At 34.8% G+C, this 23774-nt stretch overlaps 1 protein-coding gene across 7 annotated transcripts in view; it reads right to left on the bottom strand.

Annotated features, from left to right (window-relative positions):
* eya (eya transcriptional coactivator and phosphatase 2) overlaps positions 1-23774 on the bottom strand; it is a 702296-nt gene that overhangs the window by 197316 nt on the left and 481206 nt on the right. Inside the window, exon 1 of one of the 7 annotated variants that reach the window (XM_081744344.1) lies at positions 15086-15679. The exons of the other annotated variants lie outside the window; for them this stretch is intronic. Within the exon in view, the coding sequence (XP_081600470.1) occupies positions 15086-15169 (84 nt within the window). The 5' untranslated portion in view covers positions 15170-15679. Of the gene's footprint in view, positions 1-15085; positions 15680-23774 lie in introns of those variants that run through there. 7 annotated transcript variants of the gene reach the window in all.

Genomic DNA, 23774 nt, shown 5'->3' with positions numbered 1-23774 from the left:
GTTCCTGACGAGAGATATCCTTCCTTTCACAAAACAATACACTGGATACTTAAAAAGACACGAAACGCATGGAAATCGGGTAATTACAAGAATCTTTCAGATTCATATCATTAATTTGTATACGACTAGTCCGTAAGCATATTTTCATGTACACGCAGAAATATTTCTATTTAATAACACTAAATAAATTGTGAAAATTGGAAGATGTGTCGACAGCCTGTAAAAGACAACTGTTGGCTAGTTGGCTAGGCTACCGTAAGGTCAGAATTTAAGACATTTGGATAAGAAACATAATTAACTAAATTTTATATATAATTACAAGTGATGGGATATATTAGTTGACCGGTCATATTCTGATTTTCTTGGATTAAGAAAAAAAATGATGATGCACAAAAAAGACGGAAATTCACGTGTGGGAGAAACTCAAGGATAAATTAATAATGCAATTAAAATCTTTTGAAAATAAAGTTTTAGACAATTTATTTTTCATACGTTTCAAAAACGTGGATAGTAAATAAACCCACTCTTAGGCTATTGAGGAGTGGTATATCAAAATAATGAAGTAGCTATTATAAGTAGCTTGGTTTCATTATAAGATTTTCAATAGTGTTGTCTACGAAACGAGACAAGACGAGACGAGACGAGAAAACATTATATCTAATTTTTTCTTGTTTCGTCTCTTAAATTTTTGTTAAATTCTCGTCTCGTCTCGATTCTCAGAAAGTTTTCGTCTCGTTTTGTTAAGTTTATATACAAAAAGTATGTCTTGCTTTTCTTCTTAATTTCACCTAAAAGTTATCAAAATCTTTCCACGCCACAAGAGGTCTTCAAAGGGTACGATATAACAATATATAAATTACATTCGTTATTGAAATATATTGAATATATTGTGTAATTTGTATGTTTGTACGTTGATAAATGCTCTTTATTGGTTTACATCTAAAACATGGATGAACTAGTGTTGCCCAGAAACTCGAGAAAATTCCCATCTCGTCTCGAATTTTCAGCACCCTCAGAGACGGATCTAGGTGTAAAAACTGAAGGGGGGGGGGGGCGGGTGACAACTCAGACTATGATAGACATATTATGAGTTTACTATAAACTTTGAAGCACATATAAATTACCTTAAATTATTTTTATTACTCAAAAAAACTAAGGGCTAGACCGTCTAGACCGACTAGATCCGCCTTCAACGCGAGAAATTCGAGTTCAATCTCCGGTGGGGTTTATGTGGTTTGGACCCCACGCTAAACTGTAAATCAACGTTTCACATAGATTCGATACTGGCAATAGACATTAAACTCCAAATTCATCAAATAAACACAAACATTGAGACAACAAACATTCGAAAATTTCAATCACGCAAATCGGTCTTCTACATGCTAATTGTTTCCGGAATATTCATTCAGTGCCGTAAACATGTGGTTTTTCTAACACCAAAATTTATTACGCAATAAGCTATTCGTACAGTTTCAGTACAATTAAAAAGAGTCGAACACCTCTAGCCACGTAAAAGAACAAGCAGTATAGCGTAATAATCTGATCATATTACACATATTTATTACCTTAAGGAAAGAAATGGGTCTTCAATTAATTTGAAAATTATCTATAAAAATAATCTCTTCAACTTCTATTCAATCTTCGAAATTCTGATTTTAATTTGTTCGTTTCTCGTTTACAAACAACACTTACAGACCAAAAAAAAAAAAAAACTTTTTAGCTGCACTTTTCTTCCCGTTTGCTTCGTCTGATCCGATACGACCGAGAATAGGGGGAGGGAGATGTTTTTCTCTTGATAACAGCTTTAGTTTTACGATCTCCAACGCTCTTTCAGGAAAGGCACCAACTGTCTACCGACCACTCTTTCTCTCTCTCTCTCTTCGTCTGAGAACCCAATAAAAAGGAACAGGCGGTTTTTGCTTTGCTTTCCTTGTTCCCTCATTTCGACATCTCTTTTCTCTTCCCCCGATGCTCTCTTCGGATGCATGGTGTAACCCTCATCACGGGTTGTTTGCGTCGAAAAAGATTGAAACAAAGCGTCTTCAGTAAACTGTTCCAGAAAAAAAAAAGTAATAATAACACATATGCGGAGATAATGCGTGCGAAAATCACCAATAACAAATCCTATCTCACAACAAATTACAACATGGGGAAGTAATTCGTGCAAATGTTACTTACGAAACCGGAAATTAAAATATGCACTAGTACAGCGCACCAAGGATGTTATAATACCTACCAAGGATATTACAGTATACTACAACATCCCTACAACATATGAACCTAACTTACAACGAAGTATATGGCATGGCGAATCAGAACTTATGTCAGATAGTTCGTGTGAAACGGAACGAAATCTAGAAAATGACAAACTGCACTAAGCAAAAATAATGCATTTGAAAACTATCTCCATAACTCTACTGACATAAATAAAAAATCAATGAAACAGGAGCTCACAATCTTGCAATAACAACGCGTAAGAAAATTACCCAGAATTAAGCCTATGGCAGCTAACTGTAACAGATAATTCAACAAAAACTACCAATAATGAAACTGTAAGATGAGATGTAGCAATATGTAATGTAATTAATGACTACAAAAATCATATTAGAAACGAAATCTTCGGGTGAGTACTTTACTCCCTGTATTGAGTACTCAACATTAAACTGTTATTTCTTGAGATTGTATCAATTAGAAATATCTCTTCTCACAAAATTTACTTTCCAATTTTCTTATTCTTTAATATTTTAAATAGTAAATATAATATAATATGTCAATTGATCCTTAATTAGCTATTCATACAAACATAACGAAAAACTTTTTCACACATAAATAAATGAAATTGAAAGATCTACTATATGTGGTAGAGATAAATATTTTGTAACCGAGGCTTACTCAGGCTCAGGCTTACTATCCTTTATAGCAGTGCTATTCAACCGGGAGTACGCGAAGATGCTTCTGGGGGAACGTCATGTTGCTTCTGGGGGTCTACTGGAAATGACATCAATAAAAACGAAGCACAGAAATTGCTTGAATCCAGTTCTGATTCTCGCACTCTCGAAGATTCGACCAAGAATCGAGGGGTTGGCGTCCCAGAAACAAGCTCAGTCATTTCATCAACAAGTCTGTTCTAAAGTTACTTTTAGTTTTTGAATTTTTAGCATTGTCCTCAGTGTACGAATGATGAGGGAGGATGAGGAGAAAATCCTCCTCAGTGGAACTGGGTGTCTCTCATATGTTTTGATATTTTCCATGTTAATTTTTTCGGATGTGCACTTTGTACCCCTGTAAATAGTCTTTTGATTGGCACACTGACTGTCCTTTTGTTGGGACTCTATTTGCCCTCTTTTTAATCAACAGAACATGTGTATTAAGTTTAATAAGTCAATTTCGATTTAATTTCTTTTAAACAGCTATGGCGAACTGTGTCTAGGGGTACGTGAGAGAAAAATTTAATTTTACTTACTTTAACCTATACAAGGTTATGATTTTGTTAAATACTTAATAGTTTTCATGGCTTTTGTCGGTTATCCCTTTCTAAGAGTGGTCCTATTTCATGATCTCTTTAGTTATCGCTCGATTCAATTCAATGTCGTTCTCAACAAATTAGTTTCTAAGGAACAGATTAAAAAAAAAAAAAAAAAAAACACACACAATATGAATTTAATCTGTGTAAATTTAATGGTCATTGTAACAACATTATCAAAAGATAGAGAGGGAGAAACGTTCATTCATTGTAATGCAAAGAAAAGTGATTCCAGCTGCATCATTGTGAATTGCTTTCTTTCAGTCTTGTTAACAATGGAACGTGTAAACAAACACTCTCACACATACAGTCTATCAACCAACATGTGTGGAACGCAGGAAAGACCGATACCAGTGGAATACCATCTCCTCTCAAAAACGAATTCCGTGAGCACAATCACATACGTCCTATGCTTACTGCAACTGATAATGATCATTGGATCTAACATTCCTCACATTTTATAAGATCATTTATTGTGGCTTAGTTATTTGAGTAACGCTTTCACACTGCTCAGTCCTTTCCTCTTGCTATTTGATGCAATTTCCAACATGTTACACAAAACTATTTATCAAAGGTCTCTTTTTCTCTGTCTTCCTCTTCTTTAAGTAAACAGTGATACAACCACCGTGATTTCTCTTGACCTACTATATATTCAAAAATAGTTCTTAGTAATAGTTCTTAAAAATAAATAAATAAATAAAAATTACAAAATCAACTGATAATGTATATTTGTGCTTTACAAGACTTAGGAATATGAATTCAAATAAGACAAAAAGACAATTCCTTTGGTTTCTATAGATTATCCAATCCCTGATTCTAATTCCATATATTTTCAGTCAAAGTTCTCTAGCAATCGGAAGGTGTTGGGTTTAAATCCCGCGACTGGCCATGATTCAGTTTTTCCAGTTTCATCATTCAAATGATAAATGTATCTTTAAATATATGGCCTGCCTGACTTTCTTCGAAAATTCTTCTCTCTTTATATGTATACTATAAAGAGTATTATATACAGAATGTTCAGAAAGTAACTATGCAGTTCATAACTTGCCGTATTTTATTTTCTATAAACCACTTTAAATAACTGAAATTAACTCGAAACAAACTTTAATGTCATGGAAGTTATAAGAGATGCTGGAAGTGATCCCCTTGCACTTGAAGACACAGTTGCACACGTTTCTGCATGTTCTTGAAGACGTTATACAACATGGCACTGCATATATATATATACTGTTATTTTCGAATAAATGGCTTCATATCTGAATTTGAAATTTTCTTCTTATATAATAGTATTTTTAGTATCAATAATATTAAATGATATTAAAATTTGGTAACTGTAGGTTTTCAATATTTATACAATGTTACACACTTACAGTGGAAAATATTTAGTAAAATATGCAATTGTTTCGAGTCCAGTTACGTTTTTTTTTTTTTTTTGAATTTACAACGATATATGAGAATATATCCAAACGTTTCTACCCTGACACTGAAATATTGCGCCACTGGTAACAAGCAGTTAACGGCATGTAGAGAACACTGCCATACAGCATGTAGAGAACACTGCCAGAACACTGCCATAAGAGGCAAACGTATGGCTAGATGGAGAGAAAAATGAAGAAGTTAAGACGTTCCCCTATTTAGGAAGTCTAATATCCTCGGACGGAAGAAGTGAAAAACACATAAGTTCCAGAATAGCGCAGGCTAAAGAAGCATTCAACAGGAAAAGAGGTCTACTAACATCAAGAAATGTGTCGATGGACGTTCGTAAACGATTTATTAAGACACTGGTATGGAGCGTGGTGCTTTATGGATCAGAGACGTGGACATTGAGAAAAGCTTAAATATCCAAGCTGGAAGCATTTTAAACGTGGTGTTGGCGAAGAACGCTGCGTATATCATGGACCGAAAGGAAAAGGAATGAAGACGTACTAAAAGAAGCTGCTTGGACATCTTATTCGGAACTCCGACTGGATCACCGTGATGATAGAGGAAAAGGCAGAAGGAAAACCAGGAAGAGGAAGACCAAGGTTAGAATATCTAGATGCAGCTACGAAGAGGCTTTATCAAAGTATAAAACAGCTCTTCGAAGCGAGAGAAAAGTTTTAAAATTTCCATGTTGCCCACCAACCTATGGTTGAGGTGAACAAGAAGACGTTCCTAACACCAGCGATGCCTATCAGTTTCAAATTCAGGGTGGCGCAAAACTAGGTATACAGTACCGTACTGATCAGATCACTGCATTTTATATTATTTCTTATTGTTATCCATCAAGTAGACTTAATTTCTTTATTATTTGTTCTTAATATGTTTTTACTTATATCTTAAGCTCGAAAGAGCCGAAGCAAATAAACCATATGTTATACTTGATCAATGCAGGGGTGTATGTATACCTATTTTTGGGCCATCCTGTATAGGGGTCAATGCCCCAAATTACCCATTTTTCTTCTTCCCTACAAAAAGTAGTAAAGACCACAGTTACTTGTGAGGAAATCAAGATAAGTTATTTCACAATCTTAAATTTTATTCAACCTCGGTTTTTTTTTTTTTTTTTTTTTGTCCTAGTGTTCTCAAAATTATCATTATTGTATAATTAACGTTCGATTGTGTAATTTTCAACGAAAAATTATCCCCCCAAGAAAAAACTCATGTGCATAAACTTCGCCCTAAAACCCCCCTGTGGGCACCTCTGATAAACACAGAATACAAAATCTACTCGTATCACCCAACCCGCTTGCAAAAGAATTTACAAAGACTGTTATAATATAAATCATGTTAAGAATTTACAGCTCTTCAAGAAGTGCTCCAACTTAACAACTCATTCAGAGTAATTAACTGTCATTATAATTAATAAGTGAAGCGTGATTCAGTACATGTGCTTCAGTGACGTAATTACTTATGTTTGTTTACTAAAACCAAAGAAATAATATATAAGTAAAATTTTTTTAAAAAAAGGAAAAAAAGAAGAAAATGCTCTTTTCTGAATGAGAACGTTACAAGATTACATCATGTTTCAACCTCAATAACAAAAATACTATTAATATGATGCAAGGTCTCTGTGTAGTAGAATCACTCATATTAAAATATTATCACTTGAACTTTTTGACTCGTACAAAAAGTGAGGCTTATACAAGTCACAAATATATGCATACGCACACGTTCATATGGCGTGTGTGTATTTGTATATATGTGTGTATATTAATTGTATCAGAAAAGTGATGTACGTTGGCTAGCTGCAGGCAAAGCCATAAGATACGGGATGTTTACATATGATAACGGACTACAAGCGATCACCGTTGCATCATCATAGACAACGTCTTGAACTTCGTTCTTATAACCTTTTTTTAATTATTTTTTTTATTTACGTTTATCTGCAAATGCTATTAGACAAGAATGTTCTTTATTATTTATTTATTTATTTTTATCCCATTGATGCTGTTCATGTTCTTTTTTTATAATGGTAAAGCAAACACCTAAACAAGTTATTAGGTGTTTGCTTTACCATTATAAACATACATGATTACGTACATGAACTTACAGTACTAACAATTAATCAACTTAAAGAAGTTGAAAGTTTGGCACTTGTAACTATAAGAATCGCGTTAAGCACTTATTTTTTAAAGAATAAAAGCAACTGCCAAGGTCAACATTTAAAAAAAAGACAGTACAATAACTAAAATAATTACTTATTTCTTTAAGCAGCTGCGGTGGCGTTAGTCGGTAGGTGTCCACTTAAACTATGTGGTCCAGTTTCGATAAATTTTCGATTGAATTCAACTTTTTAAAAAAGAATAAAAACTTCTAATAACCAAGCAATGAAAAAATTAAGTTATGTTGTACATAAAATTCAGTGGCGTATTTAAGATGGTTTCCGGTCTTCAGCCCCCACGCTTCCGAAACAAAATCGTAAATACGCCACTGATCAAATTAAAGCTCATAACAAAAGCTACAATTTGATGCTTAGCCCACCTTTCTAGTCAATTATTACAAGTGATTTTGTAACTACATGTGTGAGGAAAATTATATTATTCCATATTTCAGAGCGCTCGAAATGAAAAACATCATACAAAAATCTGAAATTCTGCAGTTTTACATACCTCGTACGTACTTCATGACAATCAAGCATAGCGCTGTACACGAGATGGGACATGATGCCATGTCTCGTCTTATTATTATTATTATTATTATTATTATTATTATTATTATTATTATTATTATTATTATTATTATTATTATTATTATTATTATTAGTCTCGTCTTGATTCTTGAAGATTTTTTCCTCGTCTCGTTCCGATTCGATTCTAGAAAGGCATTTTATTCACGATTTGACTCTCGAAAGGAACGGAATTTTATACCATTTTTTAAAAACTTTAATCTAGAAATAATCAGAATCGCTCCGCATCATGAGAGTCCCAAGAAGGATGTATAAGAACAACATGTAAACCATTTTATTATTGCAATATATTGTGTAACGATTTGCATATCTTTAATGCTCTTCATTCTTTTCTTACAATCAATCTATATTTAAACATTATCCATTAGGTATCACTAAAACAGAGTTTGAAAAGTCAGATTGAGATGAACCTGTGTTGTCAACGACTCATGAAACTTTCCGCCTAATCTTGATTCTCGTTTCGTCTCGAATTAGAAAAAAAGAATTTCTCGTCTGATTTTCCAGACATGATTAGAAATTTCTCGTCTCGTGGGTAAAGATGGTCAGATTCAAAGTGGACAACAATTTAGTACACTTCACATGAAATGATACCGCAGGATTTTTGTCGGTGTTGAAACTACCATAATCACTACTTGGATTAAGAATGAGATAATTCTAGTTACATCACTCAACTTAAGTAAATCTGGGATTCCAAGGTTCGTAGGAGATTTTGGATTACGATTACTACATGCTTAGGTGAAGTCAAACCCTGGGGGCACGGTGGCTCAGTGGCAGAGCTCTTACCTCTGAGTATTAGGTCTCTGGTTCGATCCCCGGCCAAGTAAATTTGTGGTGGACAACATTGTGTCCGTGGGTTTTCTCGGGGTACTCCCGTCTCCTTCCATATTTCATTCCACCAATTCACCTATCATCATTCACATTTCTTAATCATCCGCTTCCCTTAGCCTAAAGGCACATCGTAGGACGATAAACTGAAATATTTCATTTCATTGCATTTCTAAATCAAACCGGCACATTTTTTTTTTTTCAGAACTTACTGTACCTGAGAAAGAAACTGCCTTTCTGTAAAGACGTAAATTATTTTGATTTTCTGTGTTTTCTGCTGTCAATGTTGTTACATAGATGCGACAGTTTTTATTTTCCACAGATTTACATGCATAATATTTTCTATTTTCTTTCAAATGAGTTGCAGTGTTAACGATTTCGTTTTTTATTGACTTTTTCTTCAAATTATTTTTGTTACACTGTATCCAATTTTAATTAATACTGCAAATTGTAGATGCGTCAAAATATAAAATAATACTTTCGACAAAGTGAATACTTTCAAATATCTAGGATCGATATTAACAAACCAAAACATATTTAGTAAGAAATTAAATGTTCACTAGCAGGGAATTCGTGTTACTATTCGGTTCAAAATCTCTTGTCGTCGCGAATTATGTCGAGGAATTTGAAGCTTAAAATATATAAAACGATGATCATGCTTGTTGCGGTATATGGTTGCAAAACATAGTTGCTTACTCTGAGGGAAGAATGCAGATTGAAAGTATTGAGAATAAAATCCTGAGACGAATACTCAGAGCCAAGAGCAACAGGAATGGGGAATGGCAGAAACTTCATAACGAGGAAATGCACAATTTATAGCGTTCACCAAACATTGTAAGGATCATCAAATCTAGGAGGCTCTGGTGGGCAGTCCTGTAGCCAGAATGAAAGAAAGTAGGAACGCTTTCAAAGTTTTGACTGGAAATCCAATCGGAAAACGTCTATTAGGAAGACCTAGGCGCAGATGAGAGGACAATATTAAGATAGATCTCGCAGAAATAGGAATATAAAGTAGAAACTGGATACAGTTGACTAAGGATAGAAGCCATGATGAGCTTTTGCGAACAGGGCATTGAACCTCCGGGTACTATAGGTTATTGTTAGCTAATTAGTATATAATTTGAATATTTAGTAACTAATTTTAACGTAAGCAATATTAAATATTTGTATATAATAAAAATGCATTTTTGAAAAAGCGAGGGATATTTAAGTAGACTTGACGAAAAAAATTGGTAGAATCGAATCATTAAAACTCCACTTCAGTTCAGTTCAAAGAAAAACAGTAATAGTTCCTAGACTAAAACAAAGATGGCACTAGTTACCTTATTTTCTTAAAAATTATTTTAGAAATTAGCAATGTTATTTTAAAGTACATAGTATATATTCGTTACCACGTACATAACAACTACATTATTTGAACGAAAATAATAACTTTTCCCTCTGGACAAAATAAACTATTTAAAAACTGATAGTTTAAACTATTTGAAAACTGATATTTTCAAATAATGACTTCACGAAAACCAGTATTCTTTAGTTTTTTTTTTCGAAAATAACATCAGCAAACTGTGAAAACGGAATCGGCTGTTTTTATCACTTAACAACACAACCAATGTAAACATAATAAACAATGGAGAATGAGAGAGAAAAATAAACCCTACTGTTTCTTTTTAATTAGAAGAAACAAACGCATGACGGACGAACAATGTGGTGTTAGCATCTAAAAATCTGTTTTGCTTGTTAACCTAAGGGCGATTATACACATGTTTCACAAAACGGGTGCATCTTGGACCTTGGATAGCATCCAAATGAAACATCAAATATCATTGAACCCACCCTTGCTTGTTGTGTGTGTGTGTGTTTGTGTGTCTTAACTGGAAACCATTGGACATACCAGTAGTCTATTAATTCATATTTGGAGAAATGGAATTTCCTAAAATCCTTGATTTGACATTCAACTCTGTACCACTTTACCTTGTTGACAGATTACCCATGCAAGTGAATGATGATGAGATTCCACCAATGCAAAGAATTGGTGAAATAAATATACTGAGAACGCTCTACAGACCTAATGTTGTAAACCACTAGGGTCACCTACGAGACGAGCAGTTGAAGTGTCTCGTCTCGTAAAAGTATTGTGACATGAACGTGAGGTCTCTTCTAGTGCGCAACCCTATAAATCAGAAACTTATAAGGCATTGAACCTTTTGTAAGTAAAATCATCATTCTACCATTAAGTCATCGTGCCCCCATGAAAAGGGGAAAATAATTTAATAACAAATAAACATGCTGTATTGCTTATGTAGTTTCATGTGGTTCGGATTCCACGTTAATCAGTAGGTCCACGTCTCATATAGCCTCGCTGCTGAACGGGACGTTAAACTCAAAATCAACTCAACTCAACTGCTTATGTAGTTTTCCATTTTTTTCCTAAATAAAAGAATAGCATTTAAAGTTTGGTCTTAACCTACGGTTCGCAAACTACATTCTGCGAAGAAACGGAAAAAGGAAATAAAATGCAGACTATATCTTGAGTTTTCTGACGAATTTTTAAGTTGGAAATTGTTCCAGAACTACAAGCATTTGGAAAACTCAATTGAATCAGTAATTTGAAAAGTCCATATATCCACCAAAGTAAATTGCTGAGGAGAAAAAAAAAAACTTTGGACTCGACGTGTACAATGGCATCGATCATATTGAAGCAATAGGAAGGATATGTAACATATTGTGACCAGACAATTGGTCTTTTCAGAGCGAATGCGCATTTTCTTTGTGTACGTTTCGACTTCGCACTAAAATGAAAATGTGGTGGAGATGGACATATGGCTTTTTTTTTTTTTTTTTTTTTTTTTGCAACGACTGTTTCAATTGTATACAATCAAACAGTAGCGACAGAACGAAAATAAGCATTATTTTAAAAAGTTTTGCATGGTTACTATTTTCTCAATTTGCTCTTTATTTAATATCCTGTAATCAACTCTTTACTCTTAACTTCCTTTAACTTGAATTGGAGGGGGGCATGGTGGCTCAGTGGTAAAGCGCTCATCTCTGGTGATTGGGGTCCCTGGTTCGATCCCCGGCCAAGTAAGCTTGTGGTGGATATTGTGTTTATGGGTTTTCTACGGGTACTCCCATTTCCTCGCACATTTTCATTCCACCAATTCTTCCAACATCATTCACTTGCTTTAATCATGTTCTCCCTTAGCCTAACGGGCTTAATAGTGCGATATTAAACTGAAAGATTTAATTTCCTTTTCATTTCTCCTTAAACTTGAAAACACTACTTGATTTCAATGTGTGAGCTTACTTAATGTATTTTCTAACAACATGTTAGAAGACATACAACAAGAGCTCATTCGTGGCTAAGCGGTTAGCATAGGCGTGGTGCCTTTGGCGTGGGAGACCCGGGTTCGATTCCCGGCGGGAGCTCATGTGGTTCGGATTCCACGTTAATCAGTAGGTCCACGTCTCATATAGCCTCGCTGCTAAACGGGACGTTAAATAAAAAGCATTTTTTTTTTTTTTTTTTTTGCAGAAGGATATAAAATGTAAATACTCAAACTAATTAATATGAAATTAACAGAACGCATACTCGTGTGCAACTAACCAAACTTATGTGAGGGTATGAATTGTATAAGAGACGATCGATAATTAATTCGAAGGAATTATTATTATTTTTTTTACAGTAAAATGAATTACAGCGAAAATTAAGTGAAAATACTGTGCAATCAACGGGTACAAAATTTCACAGCTCTAGATAGTATGAAAATGCGTGAGATTTAAATGGCAAGATGGGCGTCTTTGAATAAAGAGTAAAATCTATTTATGTTTTCTATGTGATACTCTATTCTACGAACCGTACGCGCCTTTGGCGTGGGAGACCTGGGTTCGATTCCCGGCGGGAGCTCATGTGGTTCGGATTTCACGTTAATCAGTAGGTCCACGTCTCATATTGCCTCGCTGCTGAACGGGACGCTAAACTGAAATCAAATCAAATCTATTCTACGAACCGGAAAGATAACGTGAAACCGATTAAAAAGGACTAGGGTTTTCCGAAATATAGGTGTAGAGAAGCACTGAGAAAATCAGGTGGGCTGAAAGGAAAGTCAATGATGAAAAATGCTAGGACTAGGGAAGAGGAAAGAGCAATATTGGAGGTAATTAAAAAAGAAAGAAGAAAACTGATTAGGAGATTGTTTGGAAAGTTATGCCTATTCCGAGGCACGTGTGAGCAAGCACAGTGAAAAAAAAAACAAAAAAAAAAACCTAGGAAGGGGAGTAAAACAATTGGTGGAGCAGATATAAAAACGGATACCTGCTACGGGAAGACGAAGTGGTTAAGTGGGTGACGGAGAACCGTATGCTTCTGAATTTGCGGCGGTGATGGCAGAATTAAGCTTATTGACGGATAATTACTGTTGCCTACGTGATGAGACAAAGAATAGTCTTCTCGTTTCATTTTATAAATTTATGTACAAAATTTAAGACCTGATTTTCTTTTTAATGTCATCTAGAAGTTATTACAATCCTTCCACGTCACGAGAGGTCCTCGAAGGAAGTGATATAACAACATGTTAACCATATTTATTATTGGGAGTATATTGTATAATGAGTTGCGTACTTTTAAACGTTGATAAATGCTCTTAAGTGTTCGTACAATCACTTTATCGATGTGTAGTTTTTCTATCATCAATAAATATAATACTAAAACAATGTTTGAGATGTAAGACTTGAATGAACTAGAGTTGTCCACGAGACTTGTGCATTTTCTCGTATTATGTTGATTCCCGTCCCGAGAATTATAATGTTTCTAATCTCATCTCGTTTCCGAGACGATAATCAAGACGTGACACGAATTTTATAGACTTGTGGATAACATTAACGATAATAAGACAGTATCACACCAAGGATGTGCATAAGAAGGGCATTCCCGACAAATATCGGAGGGACCGTGAAAAAAATATTATTTTAAATTTATATTTATTCAACTGATTTTTCCAAGTTTGAAATTTTCGTAACCGATAAAATAATCATAACTTTTATAGAGATTAAAATATGTAAAATTAAGATTAAAAAAAAAGATTGACTTCGTAAACACCCTTTGGTGGCAAGGAAAAAGTTCAATCCATTAATCATGCAGGAATGTGATGATTTTTGAAGTTGAATTTTAGCTATTTTCATAAAGACTGACTTTGCAACAGTGCCGACGACCGTTGGAGAATTCCATAAAAGTTTTTGAGGAAACCTGACAGCAAATTTGTCTCAGTGGCCATGAAATCTATGGGCGGTTTTGATCAGATTCAACTAATTTAGCACTACCTATAATTGGGCCTTTTAGAAGTTACTGCTAGGTTTTTCGAAATAATTCTTATAATTACCTTAGAAAATAACAGGTAACAAAAGAAACTGTTCTTATTTTTATTATACTTTATAATACGAGTATACTTCTTCGATGTTATCAGAAAAATACATTAGGTAGACAGGAATGTAGGGGCTTATTAACCATTTTAACATTACATTATATATATATATATATATATATATATATATATATATATATATATATATATATATATATATATATATATATATATATATATAGTTTAATAATAATAAACACTGCAATCTCGAAAGCTCATATCAAGGTAACAATATGTTTTTGTTTTCTGTTAACAACGAAGGACCTCTTGAATCTACTGGTAACGACAATATAATAAAATTTTAAAATTATAATTTGTAATGATGTTACCAAATACTTTTGGATGTGTGTTAAAGTTTCCCATCATTTGCTAAGAAAGATGGATCTTGGATATTTATTCAATTAAGTAGCATTCACAGTGAACAACTGCTCTTTAAATTTCATCCTATTGTCAGAGAGCAAATAATTTTATTGATTTACAGAATGCAATTCCTAAATTGTCACTTATATTTGTGACGATTTAATTATTTGTCCATAACTTCTTATACTTACTGACGACATGAGAAAATTGTTCAGTATTATTATTGATGACATAAGTTTGGTATTATTATTATTATTTAGTACATGTCAGCAAATCAATAATAGTTCATCCGAAAGTTCGGAACGAGGGTGTAATAGAAATTTAGGAAGATGCTGTAGACAGTGTAGGATAAATCACTGGAAGAGTATTTAACGTGCATCGGTTTGTTGTGGGTGGTCCAGATTTCGATCTCCAGTGGGTGCATTTTACAGCACTGACATATCTCAATTAGAGTTATCTAACTTCAAGTCTAAAAAGCCAGAAATAACGGCGGTGGATCAACGTGCACATCACATATCTTTCAACTGAAAGCTTTGGACATTTTCCTTCGGAAAAATATATTATCTTAAAAACGGAATGGAATTAACATTTGCATTACTAAATAGAAGTAGCAAACACCATTTTCCTAACTGAATTATTATCAAACGCCACTTACTACGCCAACTTATTCTATCATCTTGTGTGAGGTCTTTGTTGAAAAATCTAACGCTAACAGTTAGTAATTATTTATAAAATAAACATGTCATAATCAACCCTTTATATATGTAATTTTTTTAAAATATAGTAACGAACCTGTGGGCCCCACATTCTGTCCTCGAAGTCAACCATAGGGCTTGTCCGTATTGCATTCTCTAGACAAGGCATCAAAGTCAACATCCAAGCACCTCACACGCCTGTCCACTGAGTTGAATTGACAGAAGAAATCCGAAAACAGGTGTCAGTTTGTTGTCGCCAGTAGACAATAAGCACGACAGGTTGTCAGTTGTAGTAATAAAGTCGTAATACACAATTCTAAACATTCGTATGGCACCAATGAAGTTGACAAACAATAATGCACAAAATGTTTTGCTGCCAAAAATTTTATGACGACGAATTTTTTTGGGAGTACCAAAAATCCACGATTATGTTTAGAGTTCTATATGTGTCGATAAAATATCCACTCAAAACAAATTAATGTTATCGCTTAATTTTGGTGACAGTGAATTATTAAAGCAAACAACTTGTTCCATGTGATTCTGCAGAAGTTCTTTCAAGTAACACATGTAAGCACACGCCTGGAACAACAAAACACTACCGCGCGAGTGTAACTTGGTTCTAAACAGCAGCCGGTCCCATAAGCATCCGTAAAGACACGCAGTTCGCACCGCATATGTCAGTCATTCGAAAAACTCCGGTTCGACACAGCTCCTCTGTTCTCCCTCTCACACAGCAGAAGCAATAATGGCTGACGGCATTTCTGAACCAATGAGAACTTGTCTTTCATTCATCGACACCTATCACTAGACGGGAAACAAGTGAGCATAGAGAATCTGCAGGGAGAGGAAGATTTTACCAACGGAAAGAAACATAGCTCCGCGCAATATACATGAATCAACAGTATGCTAAATAACACTACATCAAATAGTAAGCCAATGTTTATAAAACATTGAAAGTGCAAATAGTACACTTAAAGATCCTTCTCTGTCGAACAACAATAATAAAACCAGAACACAGTACTTCCCTAATACATTATCCTTTCTTTCACTCCCCACGAGTCATGAAACCTGTTGCTTCCTTTTTTTTTCACACATCTCAAACGTATGAATGGGCATTTACATGATCTGGTTGTCTGCCCCTGTATTAGTTGCTTAACATAAACTAGAGATATTTAAACTTGACTAACTACTACAAGCATAGTGTGTTCAGATAAGAGATTTTATGAGTTTATTTCTTCCACACTTTAAAATGTTTATCCAAGATCAAAATTTAAAATAAAAATAATTCCGTTAATAATACAATATATATACACACACACATAAAAATATAAGAAATGATACACAAAACATTAAGGGGCATGGTGGCTCAGTGGTAGAGTGTTCAGCTCTGGTGTGATAGGTCCCTTGTTCGATCCCCGCCAACGCGAGTTTGTGCTGGACAACATCATATCTGTGGATTTTCTTGGGGTTATCTCGTTTCCTCCGAAATTCTCATTCCACCAACAATTTAGTAATTATTCACTTTTATTAATTATCCGTCTCCTTTACTCTAAAGGGTAATATAAAAATGGAAATTTACAAAACAAGTCATAATTTGACGAACTGTATCTTTTTCTTGGCAGAAATTATCCGCCTTAATGTTGTTCATTACTTGTAGTCTTGGCCTCCTATCTCCTTTTTGTTCCATTACAACATATATTATGCCTCTGAGCTCGAACAGTTTCTATTTGTTATTTATTTCTTCTTGTTAATAATCTCCAATATTGTTCTCTCCTTCCGTATTATACCGACTATATATTTCAGCGTTTTTAAAAATCCTTTCCAGTTTTTGGCATACTAACTGTGTAATTTAATATCCTATAGCACACCTAAAAAACTTCTAAAAAATACTGATGAAAACTTACTTCTTTTATCATAACGAAATATTACCAAGGGAACTATAACTGTCGACCTATCAACGAAAAAGACAGTTTTACCGTTTTGAAGGATATGAATACTCTGCCAAAAAAGCAAGAAACAAAATCTTGTGAAACGTATATTTATGAAGGAATGGGCTTGCCTTTATAGTTAGGATTTAAAATATCTATATATTTTCGCCTAAACGTTTATGCAACCCGTCACTGCTAATTGTTTTGAGGGTTGCATATTAGCGTTACACAAAATGCACCTTTAAGAATGAGATATGGACAGCCACCATTAATCACCGTTTGCCATGAAGATGTCAACGGATTGACTCCATTAACAATCTTCGTCTAGGTAATGGCTCTAGCTGTCTATTGCAAAAACAATTCAAAAATTTCTTTTCGTTCAAGAGTTATCTACTGGAGTAACGGACTGATCTACTAACATACTAACATTACCATCTTATAAATGAAATGAAATCTTTGAGTTTTACGTCCGACGGTTATGATGGCAAGGCTAAAGGAGACGGCAATGATGAGAAATGAATTAAAAGAAAGAAACTGGGAGAAAACGGGAAAAACCCCGAGAAAACCCACGCACACAGTGTTTGTCCACCACAAAGTTCACTTGGAGGGAGCTGGGATCGAACCATGGAGCCCATGCACCAGAGGTGAACGCTCTACCACTGAGCCATCGTGGCCCCATTACCATTTTATAAAGTCTGTAAGTGTGATCCTAATAAGAAACTTTTCTATAAAGTGTGCATTATATGGTGTAAAATGCTTCGTGTGAAGAATTGTGCTGTATGAGTAAGAAACTTGGACATTACACAAAAATGATGAAAAACAACTGGAAGCTTTCGAAACATGGATGTGGAGAAGAATGGGAAGAATTAGTTGGGTCGAGTGGAAAACGAACGAGAGTGTTACAAATGGTGGGGGAGAAAAGAACAATTTTAGATATAGAGAAAGAGAAACTGGATGGGACGTTGACTAGTAAGGAAATGTATCATGAAGGACGTACTAGAAGGTATGGTGGTAGAAAAAGAAAGAGAGAGGCCGAAGGAGACTACAATTGATGGACGATATCAAAACAGAGAAATCGTACGTAAAGACAAAGACGTTAGCGGAATACTGTTGAATATGGAAGCTTCTCAGTTGCAGCAAGTTACCTGCCAATAATGTCACAATATCTATGATGATTATATTTCGTGCATTAAAATGTGCATTAACTTTCCCTCGGCACAACAATGGTTCCATCACGAAACACCGTTTAAACACGGGATTTATTTATTGGTTTTCCCTTTCACTCAGTTATTTTTATTTATTTATTTTGCATATTTACATTTCAATGGTATCTAAACGTTTTTTTATTCGTTTTTCGTATTGCTTATGTTAATGACGAAGATATGAATGTTACATAAAAGAAGGTATAGCATTTTACAGAAGGTATAGGTTTTGAGCTAAATTATAATATTATTTTAAAAACAAAAGGGAAAAACTGTTAGATATATTAAAATGTGTTCATAAGAAAAATTCTAACTATCTATATATTTACACGTGTATATAGGTGGACAGAACACTAAGAAAATATAGATATTTGAAACTGGAGCGGATGTAACTCCTATTATCTAACAGCTTCGCAACCTAGAAAGGCGAAGGATAAAAGTGACTGAATAATGTGTACTTGCTGATTTCGATGTATACTCTTGTTCAAGAAATCTTGGCCACGCATCTTGCTTTAGAAAGTCATATTCGGGCAACAATATGCAGCAAGTTGTAATATTTTGGATCTACCGGATATAATCTACCGGACAAGGAAAATCGATATTCGTCTGATTTCACTCCAATTATAGATAAGAGTGCAGAGCTTCACCGAAAGAGGTGAGTGGTCATGCTTTTCTTTGAACTGGACTGAACATTTCTTGAAGGTCTATTTATTTATATGTTTCATCCACGTATAGCTATCTCACTGCGTATTTTCATGATATTATGCACACTAGTAATACATTTTCAACAAATTTGTATTTTTTTTTTAAATATGATAAATAAAAGTTATTTCCATTATGATTCTTAAATATTTAACATGGTGCCACTACGGTTCATCCGTGTAGATGCGAAGGTTAATATTTAGAATCAAAATATGGAGATATTTTTCGACATTCGGGGATTTGATCAATTTTTTGTTGAAGAATAAGTCAGAAGTGGTGATAGTGGGACATGGAAAACAGATATTTCGACTTCTCCTATACGTCGCTGGTAAGAATGTGTGCAAGAGACAATTGTTGAGGTTGTCTCGTCTCGAAAATGAGCCGTGAAAGTGATGTCTCGTCTCAAAACATGTATTTGTTTCTATTGAAGGAGCTCTGACTCGTTTCAAATCTCGTCAAGAGAATTCTGCCTCGTCTCGTATGCATAATTCTAATTGTTAAGTTAGATGGAAGGTGAAACTGTATATGGCTCGCTTTATATATACCGCATATAAAAAAGGGGAAAATACAATTCTTTAGATCAGAAAGGTCGAAATCAGAGTACAAGAGTTAATTTGAGGGGCTTTAATTTAAACTTATTTTTAAAACACCATCATCATATTCGGAGACATCAGACAGCTAGAAAGAGCACAAAATCTCTTCATTTTAGCTATACAACCCGAAATTTTCCTTCTAAAGATAAGATGTTAAATATAGAGGGAGTGCATAATGTCCCGCAGGATACTAAAATGTAGATTCTGTGTTTATGAACTATATGTTATAAAGTTCTACAAAGGTCATAAAGTTCATGAACTATCTTATAAGTAAATTGTGTTACACGATTCAAATTATCAAATTGCTAAAGTAATCGTACGAACACAACTAAGAGAATTTATCAACGTTTAAAGATACGCGAGTTAATACATAATACACTCCAATAATAAATATGGTTTAAATGTTATTATATCTTTCCTATCATATCCTTCGTGGATCTGTCGTGAAGCGGAAGTTCTGAGAACTTAACGAGAATTAAAAAAAATCAAGAAAAATTTTTGTAAAGCTATTTAGGAAACGAGACGAGACGAGACGAAAACCTTTCCGAGAATTGAGACGAGAATTTTTTCTCGTCTCAAGAGTAACCTAGTAACGAACTTTAATGTAGAGAGGAAATTATACTAGGGATTGGCATTAGGGAATCGACACAATGATCAAATATTACTCAGTTGAATATACGTTGACTGATCATAGCCCTTAGATGGCTGTAGTGCCAGGACTTTTATTTCTTAAATTAATAGTTGATCCTACCTTACCCATAATTATCCACATGTCTTTTTAATCTACACATTACACTGATGGACGGTTCATTCAACATGGAATGAGAACGCAAAAGCCTTATCAAACGGAACGTACGCAAGTCACACACACACATTAAGAGTCACGTGTTTTAAGTCATATTGCTTCTGCAATATTGTGGGAGTGAACGCGCAGTAAAAACGCGGTCTCTCATTTAGACGAGAAATGATCGGTTATAGTCTGCAACATTCAAGCTATATAGCTCTACTCTAAACTTCCTTCTCTTCGTCCTCTGCACTTGTGTGGCGTGTTTGTAATGAGTTCTTTGGAGAAAGGCCATATAAAGCGGTCATTTGTCTCAATTCATAAACAACATTCCTATCAGGCAGAAAGTTCTTATAAGGGTGGGGCATTCCAAGACTATCAATAAAAATACGATTACGATTACTTAGTTTTTTTTATATACCATAGTAAATATCCAGTGTAGAAAACACTGCATGAAATAAACAGTTACAAGAAAAACACAACGTAATAACTCTAGTAATAGTCAATGGAGTCAGCTGGAGCTAAGGATTGGCTAGGGAGGCTCAGCCTTCTGAAACTACCTTCCTGAAACTGTCTGTGGTTGGGGACAATTGGCCTCCACATTATGCTGTGGTGGGCAATGTTCTTTCATCTCTTTTTATGTAAATTAGAGTAGAAAATCAAATGCAGCATTAAAATAACTTTGCAGCCCCAAAATATTTTAACTACTTCCATCATTTCTTTAATAAATAAATAGAAGTGTTTAGATACAATGCACTGCAACCGTTGGCAGTACTTTATTGAGGAAATCACCTAAACACAGCGATTTATCTTCTCGTTTTCCCGCTGAAAACTGGTAGTAATCAACCCTTTGCTAGCATACACATACAGGGTGTTCCACTTGCTGTCGTCCTCGTTGCTTTTCAGAAACAAGCACGCAAACAAACATATATTTTGATTTATGAGTTGATTGCACGTGTTTCTCACAAGATGTAACGCCAGTCGTGTTTTGGAAGACTACGGTAACCACAAAACTGTTTAGGCCATACTAAACTGACAGTCCGATACCGATAGCGAGAGGCACATATTGTATAATAATTTCCCCTACATTTTAATTAATTTATAATTAGTATTAATTGAAGGGTAAGGGGAAAAAACAAGGAATGTCACAAAACTGTATTTTCGAGATAACGGCGTTTTAATATTGAAAACCGCGTACAAAGAATAGGATTATGAAATCTTTTGCCACTTTTTACATGAACATTTCTACATCTACGCATGCATGGCATAGATAGTCAAATAGTGCCAAGAGTCACCAACAGATAGGACAAAGGACCTGAAAAAGCACATACATGGACATTCCTTGTTTTTTCCCCGTACCCTTCAATTATACTTCTAGACATATATTTCAGGGATGGATTTGAGCAGCAGAGAAACAGAGGTCACGTTTGGTGCAAAGGGTTTATAATTCGACACCAGGACACATAAGTTTGTAGTGGATAGCATCCTGTACGTTATTTCTTTGGATTTCCTTAATTTCCTTTTATTTTTTCTTCATTTTAACAATTATTGCTTAATCACTTGTTTCCGCAAAAAAAATTCATCCGTTTTCTGAAAAACTGCATAATCACCGGACGTGTTTTTTTTTCCTTTTCCAGGTTCAGCACTAAAAAATCTAATCAATAGGTTTTAATGTTATGTATAGGTAAATACACTAGTTAGTTAATGCAAGTTGCCAAGACCAGGAATGTCCATAAAGAAGAATTATAGTGCAAAATACGACACTGAAATTTCAGAGTGATTGGGCAAGAAACAGTTCAGATTTAATCAGTAAGCAAATAAAAATGAGTATAAAAGCCTACAATCTACATGATAACATATTTGTTTACTTAACACATATAATATTAACTTATTTAACGTAAATCGCAATCGGGGACGTATGGAAGTCAGAAACGTTTGGCAAAGTTCATTTAAATAATTCTGGGAATTTCAGGATAATTTAGGACCAATGTGTCAATGACCACGGCCCCTGGTTCAGAATCCTAACAAACCAAAATATAGATACGTTACAATAAAGTACTCAAATTCGTCATATTACATGGCGGAATCAGCATGACGCGTTAAACTGGAAATACATAACTTGAGTACTATCACGAATCACCGAGTCATATTTGGCATTTTGATTTATGATGAAGCTTCAGTCCAAGGTCCATGTCTTCTGTGTAGTGGTTTCTTGTCAGGGATGAAATGAGCGTATGTCAGTAAGGAAGTTCTGCCAACTGGTCACAAAATATTTTCACTCAGATGTCTTTACCTATGTAAGATTACTAGAATTTAAGATGTAAAATTTAGAAGTGCTCGAATACTACACAGAAGTCTCTCGTGGTTATATGCTTCATATACGTGCATTTGGCGTGGTAGACGCAGGTTTGATTCTCGGTAGAAACTCATGTGATTCGGTTCCCACGTTAAGCTGAAGGTTCACGTGTCATATAACCCTGGTACCGGTACTGGAACAGGATGTTAAATCCTAAATCAACCAACCACTTGTATTTCGCTTATCTGGTATTTATTTACTTTTCGACAATAGAGGAAACTGTTATAGGGACGAAACCTCATGAACACCAAATTTTTAACACGAAATGCCGAAAGATTAAGCCAATCTCCACCCGTCTTTTTTAAAGTTGTGTAATGTGTTTCCAAGACATCCATCGTCGCACACCAATGCTACAAGACCTGGTCGGTCGAGCAGCTAGCACATGTGCCTTTGGTGCGGAAGGTATCGGGTTCAATTTCCTGTAGCAGAGCTGTTGGACACACTGAAATGGTTTAGATTCCACTTTAAACTGTAGGTTTTCTTCCCATATGGCCTCACTCGTGATGGGCATAATTAAATACACATTCACACTATTTGTTCTAAAACATCTTTGATGGATGCAAGAGAAATTATCAGAGATGAACAGCATCCTGTTGGGATTATTATGAAGGATGACAATGAATTCCCGCAATAATACGTCTGCAATATACCGTGTCCGCGACCAAGAAGCGATATACAAAACAATTCAATGGAGATTATGTAAATGGTCAACTGACAAGCATTGAGCAAGTACAGTCTGGAATTGAAATTTTCGTAACGTTCACTACACGAATAATTTATTAGAGCGCATCAGGAATGAACGATACCACAACTGTCTCTGTTTGTTCTATATTAGTATCGGTAATACATTTATATGAGAGAATACCATGGACGCGATCATACTTCAATTAATATACCATGATCATCAGCAAGGGCACCGATTTCTCTGTAAATTTGGGGAGGAGGCCGATTCAGATGCAGAAGGTATATATATGAGGATTTTAAGACAAATTGCATTCAAATTATGCCAAATATTGTATATTCATATATACAATAGGGGGGTCCACATGAGCTTTGGGGGGACCCGGTCCCCCAGGATCGGCGCCCTTGATCATCAGAGATATTCCGCACGTCACTTCCTGTAAATTGCGAGTTGTCATAGCTATGATCTTTCTCTATTCTCTTCGCCTTGGCACTATCCACTTCAATGTAACGTATCAAGTGTAAGTCCTTCTTACGTCT

Source organism: Thermobia domestica, chromosome 2, assembly GCF_964235325.1.
Source record: "Thermobia domestica chromosome 2, izTheDome1.hap1.1, whole genome shotgun sequence".
NCBI lineage: Eukaryota > Metazoa > Arthropoda > Insecta > Zygentoma > Lepismatidae > Thermobia > Thermobia domestica.
This window is presented reverse-complemented; position numbering and strand designations above follow the sequence as displayed.